The sequence below is a fragment of the Pseudorca crassidens genome, chromosome 1, assembly GCF_039906515.1.
Source record: "Pseudorca crassidens isolate mPseCra1 chromosome 1, mPseCra1.hap1, whole genome shotgun sequence".
NCBI lineage: Eukaryota > Metazoa > Chordata > Mammalia > Artiodactyla > Delphinidae > Pseudorca > Pseudorca crassidens.
In genome coordinates, this window is record NC_090296.1 from 124,848,832 (window position 1) to 124,871,709 (window position 22,878).

Sequence of the window (22,878 nt, forward strand, 5' to 3'; positions counted from 1 at the left end):
TTTTTAGGGTACCCAACAATTACTTTTAGTAATTTTTCAGGAGGCTTATAAAATTGCACTCAACAGTGCAGATTCTAGAAATTCTACTCTAGTTCTCCATTTATTTACAACAGAGAATCCCAAAAGGTCATTTTGAAGGGTACAACAACTAAAATAAGCTTAAGGAAAAAGAGAGATTGCTTTCACGGAATCTGTATCTCTATACAGACCTCTCCTCTCGGTCCACACCTGAATACCCATTTCCCAAAAAAATTTCAAGTCATTTAGTGAAACCACACATAGTTTCAAAAAAATGTAATCTCGCTCATTAATTTTAGTATGAAGAGGAAGGGACATAGAATCACAAAGCTGAAAGCTTTAATTTGAATACTCAGCACCACCAGTTACCTGTTAACCTCCATATGTCACAGTTCTCTAATCTATATGAAATCAACATGCGCAAAACCAAATTCATGATCTTCCCCAAAATGGTCCCCTGATGGTGTTCCCCATCACAGTGAGTGGTCCCAGCATCTGCCTAGTTCCACAACTTAAAAACCTAGGAGTCATCTTTCATACCACCTGCATTGCCAATCCACAAGGAAACTATTGATTTTACCTCCTAAATATTTCTCAAATCCATCCACTTCTTAACAGCTTCATGGCCACCATCCTAGCACATGCTATCTGCATCTCTCATCAGGACAAGGGCAAGCCTACTGCCCTAAGTGGTGTCCATGCAATTTCTTAGCCCCCTCCAATTGGTTCTCTGCACTGATACACAAGTGATCTTTTCAAAACACAAATCTGATATTACACCCTGGCTTAAAATCCTTCTGTAGCATTCCATTAAGATAGACCAAAATCCTTAAGGCCAAACGCTGCCCGGTCTGTCCCCTGTAGCCTCTCCCCTTTGCTCTCTCCAGCTACATGGCCAGTTCAGCTTCTCAAACACACAACACTATTCCCTCCTGTAAGGAGTACTCTTCTTCCCTTCTGAGATGTCCTCCCTCCCCTTCACCTAGCTAACTCCTACTCATCCTTCAAATCTCAACTTCTTCAGGACTCTGTCCTGCCTCCAAAGTCTCCATTAGGTTCCTCTGCAGAGAACCGTGTTCCTTATCTGGGGTGTAATTATACAATCTTGGATGTATCTGATTAAAGTCTGTCTTCCCCACTGTGGTGGAAACGAATGGCAGCAGGTAATGTGTTTTATTCACCATCATAACCCCATCACCCAACAACATACTGGCACATAGTAGGTGCTCCATTTGTTGAATGAATATATGAATGGGTAAAGGAGTCAGTACCATCTGATGATTCCCATTTATCTGTAATAATTCAGAATTTCATCATTGGTTGTGAAAGCAACTGTCACAAGAGATACACAATTTTGCTGTTAAGGATTACGAGTCACTAGACAGCTTCTTGCAGTTAGAGAGACCTTGTTTTACTCAGATTTGAATATGAAGAGAGTTAATATAACATACTAGCTAAGAACTCAGGATTTTAAGTCCACAGGTTGGGTTCTATCTAGCCTCTAATACTTACTGTCTGACCTGAAGGCAAGTTACCTAACCTCTTGGCATATTAGTTTTTTCATCAGTAAAACTGGTCTAAAACAATACCTACCTAATAAGGTTATTGTGAGGATTAAATAAAATTGTTCCTATAAATGCCCCCACAGAGTCATTCTTATTAGTCCATATATGATTGCTAAAGTAATGATACCTGACAGACCTCAAAAGGCAAACACACAAAAATATTACCACAAAAGCAATCACTGCCTGCAGAGCTACTGATTTCTACCTAAAACTTCCATGATAGCCAAGAAAGATCATCTACCTACAGATTAATCTAGACAACAGGACCTTGCAAAAAAAAAAGAAGGAAGAACATGTCTGTGGCATCAGGCACTCTCAACACAGTGCAATGACAGTTCAGTGAATAGCTCTCCTCAAGTCTATATCCTTTACAGCTAGTAACAATAAGTAGAATACCAACCTACTAACAGCACATAAATCACATATCTCAGAAAAACAAAGAGAACCAAACTGTGAAGCACACTGAAAATAGGACAAGAACAACAATAAAAATAATTAATGGGCAATTCTTCTGAAGTAGTTAAAAATACAAGAGAAAAACTAAATTAAATACGTAAAAAGTGCAAATATATATACTGCCATTAACTCTGAGAAATTTAAATTTGGGTTTTACAAATCCATTTGTAACTCCAAGTATCATTACTCTCGTATTGTCTCAGGTTTGAGGAATTAAAAGAATGACTTATCGAAGAAATTTCACTTTTAAGTCACTTACTGAAACCACATATATTTTCAAAGAAATGTAACCTTGATCCTTAATTTTAGTATGATGATTAAGAAACGGCACAAAACCGCAAAGCTGAAAACCATAATTTGAACACTCGGCACCACTAAATAGGTGTTAAATTCCATATGTCCCCATTTTCTTTTCTTTTTCTTTAATATTTACTTATTTATTTATTTGGTTGAACTGGGTCTTAGTTGCGGCTTGCGGGCTCCTTAGTTGCGTCCAGTGGGCTCGTTAGATGTGGCATGCAAACTCTTAGTTCTGGCATGCATGTGGAATCTAGTTCCCTGACCAGGGATCGAACCTGGGCCCCTTGTATTGGGAGCGCAAAGTCTTAACCACTGTGCCACCAGGGAATCCCCCCCATTTTCTAATTTACAGAAATAAGGATATCTGTTGGCAAAATGTTGAAAACTGTTAAATGGCAAGAACTCTTCAGTTTGTTATACTTGAGGATTTTTGTGTATGTTTGAGTTTTTCCACTATAAAACATTAATAAAAGGGATAACTTCTGCTTTGCTGCCTCACTTGTTATGCGGAAAAAATGAAAAAGTACATTATCTCACTATGTCAGGTAGTGTCTAAGGTAGTTTAAAACTCTTTTTAAAGTTTGTTCCACTAAATTCGGTAGGTAGCTAAATAGATAAGGATTTTTAAAACCAATTCTAGGAAGATAAGACACAATAGTGTCCTCTATTGGCATTCTTCCATGAAGAATCATGATTTTCTTATCAAAAAGTATTGAAAAAAGTCAGCCAAGGTGTTCTGCAGCTAAATATGAATAATAGTAGTCCTTTGCCAATCTTTAGATAAAGATAAATTAGCAGACAACACCTGCTATAATTTTAATTTTTTTCCATAAATTCTTCTTAAATCTTTAGCATCTGCTACAACCTGAGTATATTAGAGCCTAACATGTAATACCTAGTTTAGCTCATTCATTCATTCAACAATTGTTGAGTGCCTGCTTCCCATGCCAGCCTCTGTTAGGTGCTAGAGGTAAAGCAGAAAACTCTGGTGCCTGCCTTCCTGGGGACAAGTTTGCATATTCATTTACTTTCATCATATCATAATTATAAACTGTATGGCTATGCCGAGAACACCCCACAATGTGAAGGGCACCCCCTGCATATGTGAACATGGCTGCAGCCCTGAAGTCTAACAAAGAATTTCTCAACTCAACACTATTGACGGTTTGGGCTAGATAGTTCTTTGTTACACGGGGCTGGCTGTCCCATGCACTACAGGATGTTTGGCAGCATCCCTGGCTTCCATCCACTGCATATACCACCCCCTCAATGTGACAACCCAAAACATGGCCAAACATCGCCAAATATCCCCTGGTGGCGGGGAGGGAGGGACGCACAAAACTGCCCCTGGTTGAGAGTCACTGGTCTAACAACAGTAGCTAGTAAGCAGCAGATGTAGAAGTAGAACCCAGATTTGTTTCTGTTCTCAAAATAGTATTTAGGGACTTCCCTGGGGGTCCAGTGGTTAAGACTTCGCCTTCCAATGCAGGGGGTGCGGGTTCAATCCCTGGTTGGGGAGCTAAGATCCCACGTGCCTCGTGGCCATAAAACCAAAACATAAAACACAGAAGCAATGTTGTAACAAATTCAGTAAAGACTTTTAAAATGGTCCACATTTTAAAAAATCTTAAGAAAAGTAATACTTTAGTGACAAAAGTAATGTATGATCGTTGTCAAGATTCCAACCAAAAGCACATTAAGAGTAGGAAATCTCCCTCTCCTCCTCCTTATCTCCCTTCCTGCAAGGCTAACCACTGTTAAGTCTGTTGTGTACACATCTTAAAATACACACACACACAGAGGAAGAACAAATGTTTTCTTTTTAACTTCTGCGACTTGCTTCTGTCATTCAATTCTCTAGGTCAATGTACATCCATCCATCTCACTTTCTTCATAAGCCGCAAAGCGGTCTGGGTTATGGGTGTATCATAATTTATGTAAGCTTTCACCACTGGTAGGCATTTATACAGTCTTTAGTTTTTGGTTATTTCTAACCATGCTACAGTGGAAAAATGCTGTAGTTAACATCCTTGTACAAGGACTTCTATGACACCAACTCGCAGGAGTAGAACTGCTGAGTCAAGGTATACATGTTGTAAATTTTGCTGGTTACTGCCAATAGCCTTCCCTTTCTCCTTTACAGGTCACCATAGGAAGAAATAAGATAACGTATCTAAAAGGTTTGTAACAGTGACATATATTATATATACTCAATTCATAATTAAGGCATTCCTAGAGTAATCTTTCCCTACAAGTCTGCTTGTATGTTTTTTAAGTTAACAAAAAGTGTCTTGTATACCTTTTTTAAAGATCCTCTCTGCAGCAGTGCTAGGAGGGCTATTTTAAGCAATAGCAAGATAAAAAAGTGAACATAACCAAGCATTTTGTAAACGAGAAGAAATGCATACTATATCCAACATTTTCAATGTGGCAAATAGGTATGCTTACCAGTCATTATTTTAAGTGTTACAGATGAAATGCAGAGGGGTTTTTTTTTCACTCTAGGATTTTCATTGTATTTTCTATTGATTTTTATCACAGAATTATCGGATAAAGTTTCTCTGTAACTGATAAGCTTTAGCAAACCTAATTTAACATCTTGCCCTCTCAGAACACTTGCAGTAAGAAAATGACCTTAGGCAGTGTTAAATTTAGGTCCAGGCAATAGTTTTCAAGAAGAGACAACTTGCACACTTTAAAAGTTTAAGCACCATCAGATTGAATAAATGCAGAGTTCACTATCGTAATTTGACACCTCTCAACAGGCAATAAATATGTATTATGAGCTAATATATTTACAGTGTCATGAACTAAAACACCCAATGGAACATGAAGTTGCCTCAGTTCACTACAGCCTGTGTGACCTTGATTAAGACTCTTGCAGGGCTTCCCTGGAGGCGCAGTGGTTAAGAATCCGCCTGCCAATGCAGGGGACACGGGTTCGAGCTCTGGTCCAGGAAGATCCCACATGCCGCGGAGCAACTAAGCCCGTGCACCACAACTACTGAGCCTGCGCTCTACAGCCCGTGCTCCACAACAAGAGAAGCCACCACACTGAAAAGCCTGTGCACCGCAACGAAGAGTAGCCCCCGCTCGCCACAACTAGAGAAAGCCCACGCATGGCAACTAAGACCCTAACGCAGCCAAAAATAAATAAGATGAATAAATAAACTTAAAATATTAAAAAAAAAAGACTCTTGCAAATTTCCTCCTTAGGATTGTCCAAATATGAATGAATAGTGGGGACTGGAAGGAAACATGGAAATGGGAAGACAGCTCTATTTGTTAGGCTGGTGGGATAGTGCTTAGTTTCTATTGGCCTTATCCTGTTTGGGCTATATAATTCATTGTAAATTCTCTGTTTCCATAGTTACTATCACTGGATCCTCTTAAAAATCCATCCAATTCATATGAATGGGAAACTGTCTACAACCTTGCTACTCAAAGTGTGGTACTCTGACCAGCAGCATCTATATCACTCGGGGCCTTGTGAGAAATGCAGAACCTCAGGTCCCACCTCTGAACCAGTGCCTGCATTATAACAACATCCCCAGAGGAATCCTGTGCACATTAAAGTTTGAGGAGCCCTGGTCTACAAGACAGAGCAGTGATTCTCAAGGGTGGGGGAAGAGGGAGACAATTTTGTCCCCAAAAGCCCATTTGACAATATCTGGAGGTATTTTTTGGTGGCTGCTACTGGCATCTCGTGGATAGAGGCCAAGCTTCCTGCCAAACAACCTACAAGGCAAAGGACAATCTCCCATAACAAAGAAATATCCGGCCCCAAATGTCAGAGGTTGAGAAGCGCTGACTGAGAGGAAAAGCAGTTTTGCCCAACCCCGCATATACACTGTTGATCGTAAAATAAAAAGAAATATCAGAAGTTCATATTGTCCTTTTTGTCAGAATTCAAATATTCATATGTAATTCCTATTTTTATTGGTAAAAGTCTATATTTTATAATTCTTCTTTAGAAGAAAAGAACATGAGGTCACTGAATTAAACACAGGAGAAATAATATCATCCTTCCCCAAAATGGAAACAGAACATTTAAATTAAAATTTTAGTAACAGAGCAGACTAGTTTTATATTGTCATTATAAAACGATACCTATGCTGTTCTGGAGAGCAGTTTTCTAAAGAAACAAATTGTAACCTTTTTTCCAAAACTATTCCAGTATTTACCAACTCTCATCGTCAAGACATGCTTATTTAATATTAAACTTAAAATTACATCTGAAAGAATTTAATTGCAATTCTTAGGGGAGAAAAATAATGCTTTTAGAAGAAAAACGTTTTGTACTTAAATTACTGTGCTAAAAACTCATATCCTAATTATAAAAATTACTTACTAGATCTAATTTGTAGATTATAGGTTAAAAAAAACCCTATTCTGAGAAATGACTGAAAACCTTTTTGAAGTTCCATCCATAAGCTACATTTACAAACTCGTCTGAAACGTTTCAGGAGATACACAAATAAAACCCTATCTTCCAGGTGCTTAGTCTAGCTCATAAAGCATACTTAGTATTTGCAAGGAAACAAAAATAGTTTTTAATTTCAAATTAAACTGCATGAAAAGTTTATATCCTTACATAAGGCATCCAGATACTCTTTTGGATATAATCATAACAAAAGTAGAGAGGACAGTCGCTATACGTGTATTTCTATTAGCTTCTTAAGATGTTAATGAAAATGACTAAAGGTGAGAAGAAAAAGAATCTTTCACAGCTCTCATTTTCTATGAAATAATTATTTTATTTTCCTTTGAATGAAACAGAACTCAGCCCCTACATATACTAATAATAAAGTTTCAACCATTGAAAATGTCACACAACTACACAGCTAAGAAATATAACTGACTAATGACTATCTAATTTCCATAAATCACTCTTGTAATCATGGTCAGGTCAGTTTAAAAGGCTCGTATTATCTTAATATACTAGGTTAATTATCTATACTTTAATACAGACAAAATTGCCTCTTGAGTATCTTTCACAGCTCTGTAACCTTCCACCAGCCAAATAAGTATGGCTGCTGGCAGACTAGACATTTTCTTTTCCTAGAGATTGGCTCACAGAAAATCACAAAGAAGAGTTATTAAGATCCTGAGATGAATATGAAAACAATAAAATATAAAATTAATTATAGTTGGAAGGACCTGAAATCCATCCACTACCACCTTCTAATTTTAAAAATGGAGAACTAAAGGTTCAGCAAGGTCAAGCAATATGCCCAAAGGAAACACAGCAAATTAATGACAGGTCTCCCAATTCCAGACAGTACTTCAGCAGTTTTACACAAAAGCATATTAACAATTAGGAGCAACTGTGCAATTCCATCATTCTTTCAATATCACTTTGTTCTTCAAATGATCACTTACTAAGAGCATCAGAATCTTGGCATTTTAGAGTCTGAGAGGGAAGCTTTTCATGATCCCTCCTCTTACAGATGAGGAAACTGATATCCAGAGAGATCTTACTGTTCCATTCATTCATCCACAAACATTTACTGGACTGCTGCAATACGCTAGGTTTTAGAGATACAAAGATACACATAAGATCACAGTTCTTAAGGAGCTCATGTGGGACCAAGAGAAAAAAATATATAAATGTAATCCAACAAGATGGTTATTATAAGGGAGGTATTCACTAAGAAGAGTGGGGGCAGGAAGGAATTAATCAGCTCGGATTGTTTGGATATAACACTGTACACCAAGCATGAACAGATAGCTATTTACACCATTTAATCTTGGCTACAATGTTTTATATTAAAACAGATGAAAGAAGTTCCACTTTCACCAAAAGGAGTAGAGACTACTGTTTTCTAGAGTGCCAGGCAGAGTGCCTGGCATTTCACACGTATTATTTAATCCTGAAAATGACTCAGAGGTAAGCAGTATTATCCCCATTTTTCAAAGAAGGAGGACCGCTGAGACAAGCTTGTCCAAGTCAAGATACACCAGAGTTATAATTTGAACCCAGGTTTGCCTGGCTCCAAAATCACATTCCTTTCTTTCTGTTAAACTATGACTCTCTCTGCACAGGATTTATTTGTTTAAATCATCCTCCACGTTCTTCCTCTACAGTCTTCGTTGCAATACACCCTGCAATAAATAATTCTAGTCTTTTAAAAAGACTAGAATTTTAGGAATCAGGAATCAGAGTTTAAAAACCTTAAGGAAGGAAAAACAAGAAAAGCTTCTGCTTATACCCAAATAAAGTTTCCTCACTCATAAAATTTGAAATACTGGTGTAGTGAACTTCAGCTTTTACCTCTTGCTTAAAGGAGTCTTACTTTTTCTATGTTTAGATCACACCATAGGTGCTCCATAAGTAGTAGTATTTTTCTTCAAGGTGTTGAGAGGGCAGACTCAAACTTTCTGAAGCTTTGAATTTTAAAAAGAACTAAGCATTTTCTTTTGTTGTTTCTATTCCTGTCCACAACATTTTGAAATAGAGAAGGCTGGGGAAAAGCTCTATTCCAAGATGCTAGGGAGGAATTTAGGATGCAAATGGTTAGCCCTCTGCCCAGCCTTCTACAGCTAACATGTTTCATCTTCGGGCAAAAGGGAAGATTTCAAATGCTAAGGGGCGAGTTGGGGAGGAGGACGGGGCCAAGGGGTAGAAGATCAAATCCTAATCCCTAGTATTAAGTCCAAGGAGCCTTCACAGTTGCCTGTGAATAAAGTAACTACGTGGGAAGCCCAGCTGAAACCAAGGAAGGAAAGCCCTGCTGGATAACGACAGCATCTTTTATTGAAAAAGTTGTATCGAAGTACACAGCAGTCTCCAGTGATGCGGGTCGTGGAACAAAATTCAAAGAGGCCTTTTCTCTGCATTTAAATGAACACATCTGAGCATTTAAACTGAAACCTCACCCCAAACCCCCAGGAGAAAAATATAACCGCCCTCCGTATAACAAGATTTTCGGTGCGGGCCGCAGCCTCGCGGCTCTCCGGGCACCGGCGTGAAGCTGCCCCGGCCTCCCCGCGGTCCCCGCCCGGCGCACCCCGGCGGCCCTGAGCCCCGCCGCCCGCTCCGAGGACGAACCCACGGACCGCCATCCGTCGCCCAGGCTCACCTCCGGGCACGCCGCCTCCCGCGCCCTCCGGACCCCAGCGCCCGGCGACCAGCTGAAATACGAGGAGGAAGTGGAGCGGGCGGTGCCCGAGGCTGAGGACCCTGCGCTCCGACCCCCGCGCAGCCATCGCCCGGGACCCGCGCGGGAATGCAGGGAGCCGCCTCGCGACGGCCGCGTGGGCAACGCGGACTCGAGGGACCGAGCCGGGAGTGTGGGTTGGAGCCAAAGGCTAGCAGCGGCTGGGGAGGGGCTGACCGGCTCCTCAGCCGAAGCCGGAGTAGCCTCCACTGCCCGCCGGATTTGGGCGGGCTCTGGGCGCGAGAAGAGGCTCAGGAAGCCTAGCCCCGCCCAAACCCCGTCCCCGCCCACCTCCTGTTCCGCCCAGCCCCGCCTCGTCGTCTCTGGCCCCGCCCCTCCTACTCATAGCCCCGCCTCCGTTCCGCCCAGTCGTTCCCCAGGCCCGGGTTTTGGCCCCACACTATCCATTCTAGCTCCGCCTTTTTCACACCTGGCCCCTCCTCACCACTCTGGCCCCGCCTCCAGGCCCGACACCTGGCAGGTGAGATGTTGGAGCTCAGAGTCCCAGGAAGGGCAAGGCCAGAGGATGGCATCACAGGCGGGTCCTTAGTCTAACCACAGAGTGACCTTGGGCAAGCCGCTGCATACCTATGATAACTACCATTAATTAATGTCTGCTCCGTGCCCAGCACCAAGAGGGGAACCAGACAGAGAGACTGCTCTCAGCAGACAGAAAACCAGTAAACATAAATAAAGTTATTGAGTTGTGATGAGAGACGCAAAGGAAACAGGCGGGAGGCTGAAACATAGTGGAAGGGCACTTACTCCTAGGCTCCTGGCTGAAGCTCTCTCCACTCAACACTGCTGCCCACTAAATTCCTCCTTGCGAGGTAAATACCAGTCGCAGCTTGCTGCCTCAAAAGGCTGTTATGAGAGCCAAGTGATCCCCAACAGAAGACCAGCGAGGCGACACTGGGCAAGTCACCCTCCCTCTCTGGGCCTATTTCTTCATCCTTAAAAGGATGAGGATAAGCTAGAGGACTTGGAAGGTCCAGCTCTGACACTCATTCAAGCCATCCACAGAAATGATTTGCAGGTGTCTCAAATGCGGACAACGCCCTCCATGCTGCCATCAGTTAACGTTAGCAAATATTAGTGACTCCATCTGCCGCTGACACTAGCAACTCCGATGGTGATTGATAATGATTGCTAGAATTCCATCTGAAATCGCACTAGATCATACACTTCATCCCTTCTATTCATAATTGATTAGAAAGCTTCATTTGGCTGAAGAGATTCAGGCAAATCATCTTTAAACTTCAGTGACAGTGCGTTTCTCTGATTCTTCACAGAAAGCTTTACGGATTTGACACCTCTAAGACTCCTTGTAAGCAGAAATATCACTCCAAGCTCCAGACTCTGAATCTGTTTAAAAACTAAACCTGGTTGCAAAGAATCCAAAGGTGAAAATTAGTTAAGACATTTTTCTAAGTCCACCAGGAAAATGGAAACAATATCCATTGAAACTAGTCTGCTTAAGCTGGACTTAGGGAAAGAAAGGGGCCGTGGAAAATGATAACCAGGTTGTCACTAATTACACTTCTACATAGGAAGGAAAGACAGTATTGATTGTCCCTTATTTCTATTTTGCTCTGAAGAATTTATGGGGCATGTAGACACTTATGCAATTCACCCTAACGGTATTTGGAGAGTGTAAAGTGTTATTTTGCTTCTACAGCTAGCGGATTTGAAACTGAGTGGTTGAATAACTGTTGAAGGTCACAGCACCTGTCAGTGGAAAAAATAGAATTAAATGGCTGTTAGCTGAGCCATGGCAAGCATAATTGGGACTCCTAGGTCTCTCCAGAGTGTTATATCAATAACCATGAGAACGGACTTCCCTGGTGGTGTAGTGGTTAGGAATCTGCCTGCCAATGCAGGGAACATGGGTTCGAGCTGTGGTCCAGGAAGATCCCACATGCCATGGAGCAACTAAGCCCATGTGCCACAACTACTGAGCCCGTGTGCCTAGAGCCCGTGCTCTGCAACAGGAGAAGCCACTGCAATAAGAAGCCCGCCCACCGCAACAAAGAGTAGCCCCTGCTCACTGCAACTAGAGAAAGCCCGCGCACAGCAATGAAGACCCAACGCAGCCAAAAATAAACAAATAAATAAATAATTTTTAAAAAATGATTAAAGGGGTAAAATTATTTTAAAAAATGACCATGAGAACAAGTTATTTACATAATCTGTGAAAAAATAATACTTGTTGTTACTGTTCTTAAGTGAAAGGCAAAGTGTGTAATTTGTTGGGCACTTTAAAATCCAAGCGAATAATTATAGAATATAATGTATGCATCGTGGATGGTTTTTTCTAGAATGATACACCAATTACTCTCGGTTGCTGGATATGGTGGCAGCACCTGACTCTGATAACAGGTGTTTTCACACTGCTAGGAAATGCTGGCTGATCAAATGACAATGAAAACTGGTGCTGTTGCTGTGGCCACCACCTACAAAGGTTCCCTAAAGTAGCATCTGTCTACCAACTTTCTGAGATTTGACCAAAGGGACTGTCATACAGTCTACAGTGCACCCATATCCCAGACACCACATTTCCTCTGAAGCTTATGGAATTTTTGTTACACTTTCCTGCCTTTGCCCATCCTACTCCTCCCTTTCCCTGAATATCCAAACCCACCCTTTCTTCAAGACCCATTTCAAATGCTGCTTGCCCCTTGAAGCCTAGCCTGGTTCCCCCACCAGACACAGCCTCTGCCTTCTCTGAACTTCCAGAACACTTTTATTTCTCTCACAGCACTTACCACGTTCCATCTTTGGGTCCATTTCTCTATACATCTTATGTCCTCTACTACATAATGCGGTCCTAGGCTTAGAGTCTATGTCTTATTCATCTTTATAATACTCACTAGCGAGTCAGTGCCTTGCCATAGAAAGTGGAATATAATAATTATCATATTAACCTTGCTAGGTAGTGGGAGAATATAATAATCTAAGCACTTTTTAATATACTAGCACACTTAAACTCCAGCAGTATTAGAAGTGTGGTACTTTTATTACCCTTGTTTTGTCTTGACCTCTCCTTCTCACTGCTCTTGGCAGGTTCCTCTTCTTTCACCCAGACTCCGCATGTTGGGAATTCCACAGGCTGAAATCTGGGACCTATCTCTTTCTCTGTACACTCTGCCCCTGCCTCCACCCTACTCCCCCCACTTCTGTGATCTTATCCATTTCCCTGGCGTTAAATACCTTCCACATACTGGCAATGACCAGATTCACACTCAGGTGCTAATCCCAACTCTGGGTCTCTGTCTCTCAACTCTGTGTGTATGTGACATCATCGTCACTTGGACATGTCAGTTAATTATGTCCCAAAACGTTTTGTTCTCTTAGTCTCCCCATCTCATTCCATGGTACCACCATCCAACTAATTATTCAAGCGAAAAACCTGGAGGTCATCATTGGTTCTTCCCTCTGCTTCACCCACCAAGTCTAATTCAACCTTAAGTGCTGTTTACCTTGAATCTATCTGGAATCCATATCTTAATCCTCCTCTCCTACTACTATAGTCAAGTCCATGCTTATCTCTAGCTTAGACTCCACCTGCACTCTCCAGCACATTCTGAGGGCAGCCTGAGTGATCGTCTTAAAACACAAACAAAATCCCAAGTCCTTGCCACCCATTAGAGTGGCCCCTGCTGCCTGCATTGACAGCTCCCCCCCACCCCACACACACACACCGTGCTCCTGGGTCATTGGCCCCTTTCAGTCTCTGGAACCAGCCAGCATGGTCCTGCCTTGACATGAACTGCTCCCTCTGCCTGCCCTGTTCCCTCCCCAGCCTTCCTCCTCGCCCGCTTTGCCTAATTCCTACTCCTCCTTCAGGACTGAGCTTATTTGTCACCTCTTGAGAGACAAACCAACCTAAGCTGGGTCTTCCACTCCCTCTGTCTATTACTCTGTACCAGTGTGCCCTGTCCCCTCCCCTTACCACATTTGTCACAATTTTTAATGACATAATTTTAGTGTGCCTGATTCCCCCTATAGAAAATTAGCTCCAGATGGGCAACAGCTGTGTCTGGTATCCACCGGTGGGTGCCCAGTATATGGAGCACACAGTTGATGCTCAAAATGTTTGTTGGATGAATAAATGAATGTGAAGTAGTTTGCCCAAGATCTCTGAGCTAGTGAGGTAGAAAATGGTGAGAAGGGATTCAAACCCAGGTGGCCTGACTTCAAACTAAACCGAATCTCTCTCTGTAGACCCCATCCCTAATCTTTAAACCAGAGCCTTAAAAGCTGCCTGGCAGGACATAAAGCTGGTAAAGCGAGCATTCAGCTGCAGGGCCCAAGTGTTCAATAGCTGGCAGCTATTATTGTTTGTGTGGCAGTTATTCTCTGATGTGCTTTTGCACTTACGAAACCCTTAAGCAGAGGGGAGTTGGTGCTTTGGAGTTTAAAAAAGAGCACACGAGAAGGGAATTAGGGGGCCAAATAAATAAGAGGAATCAAAAATAAACATTGTCGTTTGCAAGTGGTATGACCTAATGAGTTGTCTTTTATGTCAATGTTGCTGTTCACTTTTCTTTTTTATAACGGGGTCAACTGAGCTAAATTCAGAGCTCGGCAGATTCTCTGAATCTTCCATTCAGCATTTCCATTATGGCTTGGTGATAAATTCTGCTGTGAGCCTTGGAGAGCCAAACTGAAAAGGTAATTAAAGATAAAAATGGATGCTGTCAATTTTATTGTTGAAGTTAAATGCATTTTCACAGATTAAAGGAAAAAAAGCAAGTATTGATAGGATATTAAAATCCAATTCTTCAAAAGAAATGATATAAAAATAAAAGGTCCCTTTCAGGGGCTATTTCAATGGCTGTGATCAAAATGTAAAAGAGCAGACATATTTTAATGCAGGGAGCTTTCAAAGAAAATTAATTGGCCACATTTGTATTAGATTGTAATAGCTAAATAGTAGCACATAAAATCAAATATCACAAAAAGTACAAACCATGTATAAAACTGAGCTGTCTCAGTAGAATTTAATAATAGCATATATGCGTATACGTATACACCACAATGTCACGGACCCAATTAACAATAGAAAAACACAAGAGAACAAAGAAATGGCAGTTCATTACAAAACAAAATAAATTATAATGTGTCCTGAACAAATACCAGCTCTTGTTATAAATGAAGATATTGTTTTCCATCTTAAGAAAGTACACTGTAATATCCCATGCCCTCTAAATGTTGAAAATTTTTATATCTGGAAGTGATGAATCATATCATGAAAGAATTTTTTTAAAGACAAATATGAACAATACTCTATTGTGTACTTGTAACTTGCAAAAGGATAGCTCTTAAATCTTCTCCACACACACACACAAAATGGTAACTATGTAGAGGTAATGGATATGTTAATTAGCTTGATTGTGGTGATCATTTCACAATGTATATGCATATTAAACATCAAATTTGTATACATCAATGACAGCTCCATAAAGCTGCTAAAATATAATTTCTACAGTAAAAAAAACACAAATATGGATTTCTCTAGATAAATTCCTTCAGCAGATTTGCAATTACTATGCAAAAGCTCAACATTTGTGTATTAGATCAACACAATTTATTAGAAATATGTAAATATTGATTTCATTAAATGAAATGTTCTTCATAGGTGACATACTATTATAAATTTTAAAAAGAAACTTATGCCCTTACTTAATGACCACAAAACACAATTGCAAATGCTTGACTCTGTGCAAAAGGTAGAATTTAAATATTCTTATCAAATATACAGACTATATCTCACTCTCTTTCTATTCTAGAAATGAGAGGTATTTATAGACACTGCCACATATACCGAAAATAAATCCAAAGGACAAATTATACTGCAGGTATAGACCACAAATGCTCCAGAAATTTGTAGCTATGCACCAGGAGAATTGTCCTCTTAGAATTTAATTCATTGATTGCCAATTTAATTGTCCCTAGACTATTCCCACCTCAATCAAGGGATATTAAGGAATTATGATCCTCAAAAGCACTTAAAAAATTCAAAATTAAATATATTTCTCTTCCATTTGTAATTTGTAAGCTGCCATGTAAGGCATTTAGGGATGTGAGGATAAATTAAAACCAAAATGGAGCTGTTTCTCTACTACGTTTGGGACTCTGCTGTAATTATCTGCTCCTCTAATTTATTTAGCAAGGTTCACTTTCTCATCTATCTAGTGATTACTAATTGATGTCAAGTTTTCTATATGCATAAGAAGACCAGATGAGCAACATTTTAGCAATACAAAAAACTCCCTCTGAAAGTTAATGTATGGCACTGATTGTTCCAGAGAATCGATTTTCTTTAACCTAATTCTAAGCCACCTGATCCAAGTCTCTCAAAATTGGAAATCATTTGGTAATTTCCAGTTCCACAGCTGTCTCACACGAGACACAATCTCTCCTTGCTCTTCTATAACACGCTTGATTAATAATCTCATTTATTTTCTGCTTTCCTCCCCTACACACAGTAAGTTCCATGAAAGCAGAGATATTACCTATCTCGTTCACTGTATCATCCTGAGAACTTGACAAATAGCTGATTCTCAAATAATTGTTGAATGAATAGCTAGGAGGTGACAGAGCAAGGATCCACACTGGTGTTTATCTGACATCAAAGACCAAAGACTGCACTCCCCAATATGTCAAGAACTTTCTGTATTTCCCAATCTACTATCTCGCAGAGTGTCAGAGAGATCAAATGGGCATCAAAAGCACAACAAGCAATTTCAACTCTGCTTCACCAGTGACTAAGAAGATCTGATGTAACCAAGGATCAAATATATCCTTTTTCTTACAGGTGACTTCAAGTATTCTTTAGTTTTCAACAAATTGAAAACACTCTAGAAGTTAAGGGGAAAAGGGCTGGAGAGGGACAAATGGGGGAGGCTCCCATAGAAGCCCAGGCCAGGGATGACAGCAATGGCTTGCACTGCAGTGGTGGCACTGGAGCTGTGTGACTCGGCACAAGCTCATCTCTTCTGAGCTTTGGTTTTCTCAGCTACATAAATAGAAAGTTTGCCTCTAAATCACTGGGCACATTGTAGGCCCTCAGTGCTACAATTATACTAAATGTTTTACAAGGTTATGGTGAGAATTAGCACTGATAAATACACAGTAACTGACACATTTGTGTACTCAACAAATGATAGCTTCTACTCTGTTGTATTGAGAAACAGCGTGTTCTAAGGCTGCAAAATGCTTTAGAAGAGCAATGAAAAGGAAAAAACTTATTTTAAATTCTCATTTAAGACTATTTAAAAATAGCTTTTCTACCTACTGTATACCTCAGGGAACTCTATTCAATGCTCTGTGGTGACCGAACTGGGAAGGAAATCCAAAAAAGACGGGGCATATGTATACGTATAGCTGATTCACTTTGCTTTACAGTATAAACTAACACAACATTGTAAAGCAACTATACGCCAATAAAAATTAATTTAAAAATAAATAAATAAACCTCACATTAAACCTAAAATAAATAAATAAATAAAATAGCTTTTCTGTAATTTGCCATAGTCTACCAGTACACTTATTCTGCAGCTAAACTGGGCCAGTGAAATAAGCTAACAGTGGCTAACTCTGGGCAAGATAGTAAGGGCAATTATTATTTAATTTGTTGTGTATTTTCCAAATTGAGCATGCACTGCTTTTGTGATCGGGAAAAGCAAGTTGTTAGATTGTTTAGGACTCAGAAGACAATTTACCCCGGATTCTCTCGTTCTGTACTCTCTCAAAGTCATTCGGACTGACGTTTTCAGAGAATGTTGTTATATAAGGCTCTTGGGTACAGAATCAAAGACGTGGCCTTTCCTAGTGTTAGGCATAAAGGAACTTAGAGAAGACATTCTTCCTGCCAGGATGAAAGGAAGCCAAAATCCTCTCCAACTGTGAGACCTACTTCAAGGACAACAAATGAATTCATATATGTACATTTACTCAAGGAGTCAATCCAGTTCCCATTTTTATTGGGCTCTTACAGGAGAAAATAGCAGAAAGTAGACTCCTTTTAAAATCTGAATTGTTAATATGAATGTATAGTATAAATATGGATGAAAAATTAACCAAGATATGACCCATCAATTCCACTACTAGGTATATAGAGAAAGAGAAATTAAAACACATGTCCACACAAAAACATATACATGAGTATTCAAAGCAGCAATACTCATAATAACCAAAAAACAGAAACAACCCTAATGTCCCCAAACTGATGAATAGATAAAATGTGGTATAATCACACAATGGAATATTATTCAGTAATAAAAGGAGATGAATTCATGCTATTATTTCTCTCACCTAGTAAACAAAGAAATACCAATACATACTACAACGTGGATGAACCTTGAAAACATTACACTAAGTGAAAGAGGCCAGTCACAGAGGACCACTTAGTATATGATTCCATTTATATGAAATTCCCAGAATAGGCAACTCTGTATAGACAGAAAGTAGATTAGTGGTTGTGTAGGGCTGAGGAGGGACTTGGGGGTGATGGCAAATTGGTACAAGATTTCTTTCCCAGATGATGAAAATGTTCTAAGATTGTGGTGATAGTTGTACGACTCTGTGACTATGCTAAAAGTCATTGACGTGTACCCTTTAAATGAGTGAATTGTATGGTCTATGAATTATATCTCGATAAAGCTGTTACCAAAAAATAAATAAGTAAATAAACCAAGAAAGGCAAATAACTATCTTATTTCATGTCATTCTGAATTCATTCATTTTCCTTTTCCCCCATTAATCAGTTCATTAGAAATATTTTAAATTCAACTATTTTGTGAAGTTATGAGTTCTGGAAAGGAAAGGTAACATCGGAAGAATTATCAGAAGCTATTTAAAGCAGCTATAAGATGGTCTTTCTCTCTTTTTTTTCTCCAGTTGAGTCATACCTTCAAACTTTTTCTTTGAAAGTTTAGGGAAGACTCATTTTTTTTTAATACTGGAAAAAAATCAGGCTCTCTTCCTCCCCCCAAATATCTTGGACAAATCACATCTGTTTAAAATTTATTCTTGTACTTATTGGTTTTGCAAAAGAAGGCATTGTCTTACACAGTATTTGTAATTAAAAGCAAATCATTTGTTTAAAAAAAAGGGCAGTTTGCCAAAAAATGGTTTTGGTCTTTTATAATTCTCATTAAAACAATATCTAGCCAAAAAAAAAAAGAATGGACAATTCCCAATTAGCCTGAACAATGGAATTAAAGTTGCATGATTAACTTAAATAGTGCCTTTTAAAAATAGATACCAATTATATATTTAAAATTGCACATGATAGGGGCTTCCCTGGTGGCGCAGTGGTTAAGAATCTGCCGGCCAATGCAGGGGACACGGGTTCAAGCCCTGGTCCGGGAAGTTCCCACATGCCATGGAGCAACTATGACCAGGCACCACAGCTACCGAGCCTGCGCTCTAGAGCCTGCGAGCCACAACTACTGAGCCCACACGCCACAACTACTGAAGCCCAAGTGCCTATAGCCCATGCTCCACAACAAGAAAAGTCACCACAATGAGAAGACTGCACACCACAATGAAGAGTAGCCCCCACTCGCCACAACTAGAGAAAGCCCGCGTGCAGCAACAAAGACCCAATGTGGCCAAAAATAAAATAAAAAATTAAATTAAATTAAATAAATTAAATTCAAACAATAAATAAAATTGCGCATGATAAAAGTGATAAAACCACAAATTTACTAGAAGTATGTTATAGACTTTGGCATGGGGAATATCTTTATATGCATGATACTAACAACAAGAACTATAAATGATTGATAGTTTTGCCTGCATAAACACAAAAAGCCTTCAGTATACCTGCATTAAAAATGAATTTTTTAGAAGTTAAATGCTCTGATAGAAAACTGAGCAAAGGAGATGGACAGTACACAAAAGAATACAAATGAACAACATGTGGAAGAAAGAGAAAAAGAAAGCATTTGACATGGTTTTACTCACTGTGTAATGTGCAATATTGTTTGCAGAATCCTTCCCTCCCAGGGATATTGGTTTTAAGCCAAAACAGCAATAAGAAAAAAGACGTTAGGAAATTTTAAGAGTAGTTCATCATATTCACTTAATGTCTTTTAAAATTAGATTGTAACTACTTATCTGAGTTAGAGGCCCTAGTCATCCTCTACTCCCTCTCTCTCATCCCTCACTGTGTGGGGGCCTCCCTCCTCTCTGTTCTTAGACCCTCATCCTTCCTTGCCTATTTAGGTTGCCTCCTATCTGGTTTCCCTGCCTTATGTCTCTTCCTACTTAATCCATCTTCCGCACTCCAAGAGTTCGAGTGTTAATTGTTTCTCTCATTTACTAAGAATCTCAGCAGCCTCTGCATTGTATCAAGCACAAACTCCAAGATCTGTGAAGCTGTCTTCTCTCCTTAGCATACGTGTCCAACCTCATCTCTTGTTCCTCTTCTTCCCCTAACGAGCTATGCTGTAGCTCTGCTCAGCTATGGATTTTCCATAAAAATGTGAAGCTTTCCCACTGCCAGGCCTTTACACAGCAGTTCCTTCTGCCTTTCCTCCCTAACCTCAGTGTACAGCCACCTGGAGTCCAGCACATCCTCCACATTGTTAAGTAGTTGATGACAGCCCCGCCTTTCCTGCCAGACTGCACATTAAGAACTGAGGATGAGGGGAGGGGTAAATTGGGTATTTGAGATTAACATATACACACTACTATATATAAAATTGATAAACATCAAGGACCTAGTGTATAGCACAGGGAATTATATTCAATGCCTTGTAATAACCTATAATGGAAAAGAATCTGAAATAGAATATATGTATATATGTAACTGAATCACCTTGCTGTACACCTGAATCATTATAAATCAACTGTACTTCAATTAAAAAAAAAAAAGAACTGAGGACATGTCTTACTCATCCATGAATCCACATCACCTAAAATTACCAGGAATATGGTAAATATAAAGAAATAAAGAAATGAATCCACTTTCTGATTTTTTTTCCAGAATGTAGAATATTTTTACATTGCTAAAACAAATACTTTCATGGAACTGTCCAAGTGCTGGACTGTAGAAATTCCAGAGTCTTATTTTCTGATTAAGAAAAACACCAGCAATAAAATTATGTGAAGGAACATGATTTTTTTCCACGATTTATTTTTAAAAACGTGATTTGTAACTCACCAAAATGAAATCAGCTTAAGATTTTGATTTTAAAGTTTGACTCAAGATTTGAAACTTTTAGCTTTTTGGTTTCCTATTTGTTTCTGTTAAGGTGCTCTTGAACCTGTAGTGCCCCTGTGAGAACCCACAAGTTTTGCCCAGGTGAGAGGATGAAATGCCTGCTGTAGGTGGAGGAGTGCCCCTGTTCAGATGAGGATTGCTAAGCTTATATTTGGGATGAGTCATCAGGAACCAGAGGGGTCTGAAATCTAGGACTAAAAATACACCACAGAACAGAGGAAAAAGAAGCTGGGTGAGAATCTAGGCTAGCAGTCAGCCCGAGAGCAGGAAAAAACCCAGTTATAGAATAGCCCCTCCTGCAACCCCACCTTCTACTTTTCCCCTACAGTATGAAATTATTTCAACAAAAGGGTGAATATGTCAAAATTTGCCCATCTTTTGGGTGAAGTTCTGAAGACTTGCTTCTAATGTGGTGGTAAAATATGCTAAGCTGTCTTACCCACTACAGTCTTTGAAGTTGTCACAACTTTAAGCACGTGTTGAAGGGGTGATCAGAATATGGAAAACCCACCAGTTCTACTGACCTGGATGGAAAAGAGGTGTATTTTAGGATTTCACTCCACCATATCAAGAGCCACTATTCATCCCTTCAACAATATTTAATTCTTGCCTAATAGGTACCAGTTTCTGTTCTAGGTACTGGAACATAGCTGTTGAATAAAACAAAGTCCTTGCTCTGGAAGCTTATATTCCAGTGAGGTAGACGGACAGTAAACAGGCCAGATGGTGTTGAGTGCTATGGAGGAAACTCAGCAGGGAGAAGGAGAATGTGAGTGTGTGGGGAACAGACTGCTCTTCTGTAGGAAGTAGCCAAATAAGGTGACATTGAGAGAGAGACCTGCACGAGGTGAGTGGGCCATACTGATGTTCCCAGGGGAAGAGTATTCCCAGGTCAGAGGGAATGGCAAGTGCAAAGATCCTGGGATGGAAGAGGGCTTGTTATTCCAAGGAACAAGGGGGCTCATCTGATGAATAGAGTGAGGAAGGGAGCACAAGGTGGAAGAGAAGGTAGCAGAGGGGCCAGAGTATGGGGCACCTTGTAAACCAGTGTAAAGAATCTGGCTTTTACTGAGCAAGAAGGGAAGCTACTGGAGAGTTTTGAGCAAACCAGTAGCACAATCTTACATTTTGAAAGGCTGCTGTGTTGAGAATTGGCTGAAGGGAAAGGAAGCAGATGGAGCCTGTAGCAATAGTCCAAGTGAGAGAGAATGGTGGCATGGATCAGTGTACCTGCAGTGGTAAATGGTTGGATTCTAGATACATTCTGGAGATAAAGCCAACAGGATTTATCAATTCACTTCTCCATCTACCTCTACTTCTGTGCATAGCGAGACTGAAAGGTCATTTTACGACATACTGTCAACCCTCATTATGTACAGATTCTGCATTTGCAAGTTTGCCTTTAACCCCAAAACCTATACTCACAGTGCTCTCCTGGTCACTGTGGACACGCACAGAGCCATGGAAGTATTTGTTGCCTGATGTCCATTTTCCCAGCTGAAGTCAAACAAGGAGCCACTCTGCCTTCTTGCTTCAGGTCATACTGTAAACAAGTGTTCTTTTGGTCATTTTTGTGCTATGCTTTTTGAATTTTTGTGCTTTTTGTTGGTGATTTCACTTTTTAAAATGTCCCTTCAGTGTAGTGCTTGCTAGTGTTCCTAAACACAAGGCAGCTGTGATGTGCCTTACATAGAAAATATATGCATTAGATAAGCTTCATTTAGGTATGAGTTAAAGTGCTGTTGGCCATGAGTTCAATATTAATGAAGTACCAACGTATATTAAATGTCTCTAAACAGAAACACACATAAAACAAGGCTATGTATTGATCTGTTGATGAAAGTGTTGTAACCAGAGGCTCAAAGGAACCTAACCTGTTATTTTACTAGGAGCAATGGCTCAGAATTTGCTAATTCAGCCTTCATGCTGACTTTACAGAACATGGCTACCACAAACAAGAATCAACTGTATTAAGAGAAATTTAGAAGATTCAAAAAGCACTATGTCAAAGGGGCTTGGAAATAGCTTGAACACCACCACGTGCAGAAAACTCCAAGACACTGCTATTGCTTAAGAGCACTTAATTAGGGATTAGGCTGGGACCCCATATCTGATTGACAACACTGCTATGGCTCAGTGCACT

The 22,878-nt window shown here is 40.0% G+C and overlaps 1 protein-coding gene across 1 annotated transcript in view; it reads right to left on the reverse strand.

Annotated features, from left to right (window-relative positions):
• CHRNA5 (cholinergic receptor nicotinic alpha 5 subunit) overlaps window positions 1-9,741 on the reverse strand; it is a 60,645-nt gene extending 50,904 nt beyond the window's left edge. The window contains exon 1 of the mRNA XM_067755192.1: window positions 9,422-9,741. Within this exon, the coding sequence (XP_067611293.1) occupies window positions 9,422-9,548 (127 nt within the window). The 5' untranslated portion in view covers window positions 9,549-9,741. The remainder of the gene's footprint in view (window positions 1-9,421) is intronic.
• Window positions 9,742-22,878: the final 13,137 nt, after the last annotated feature.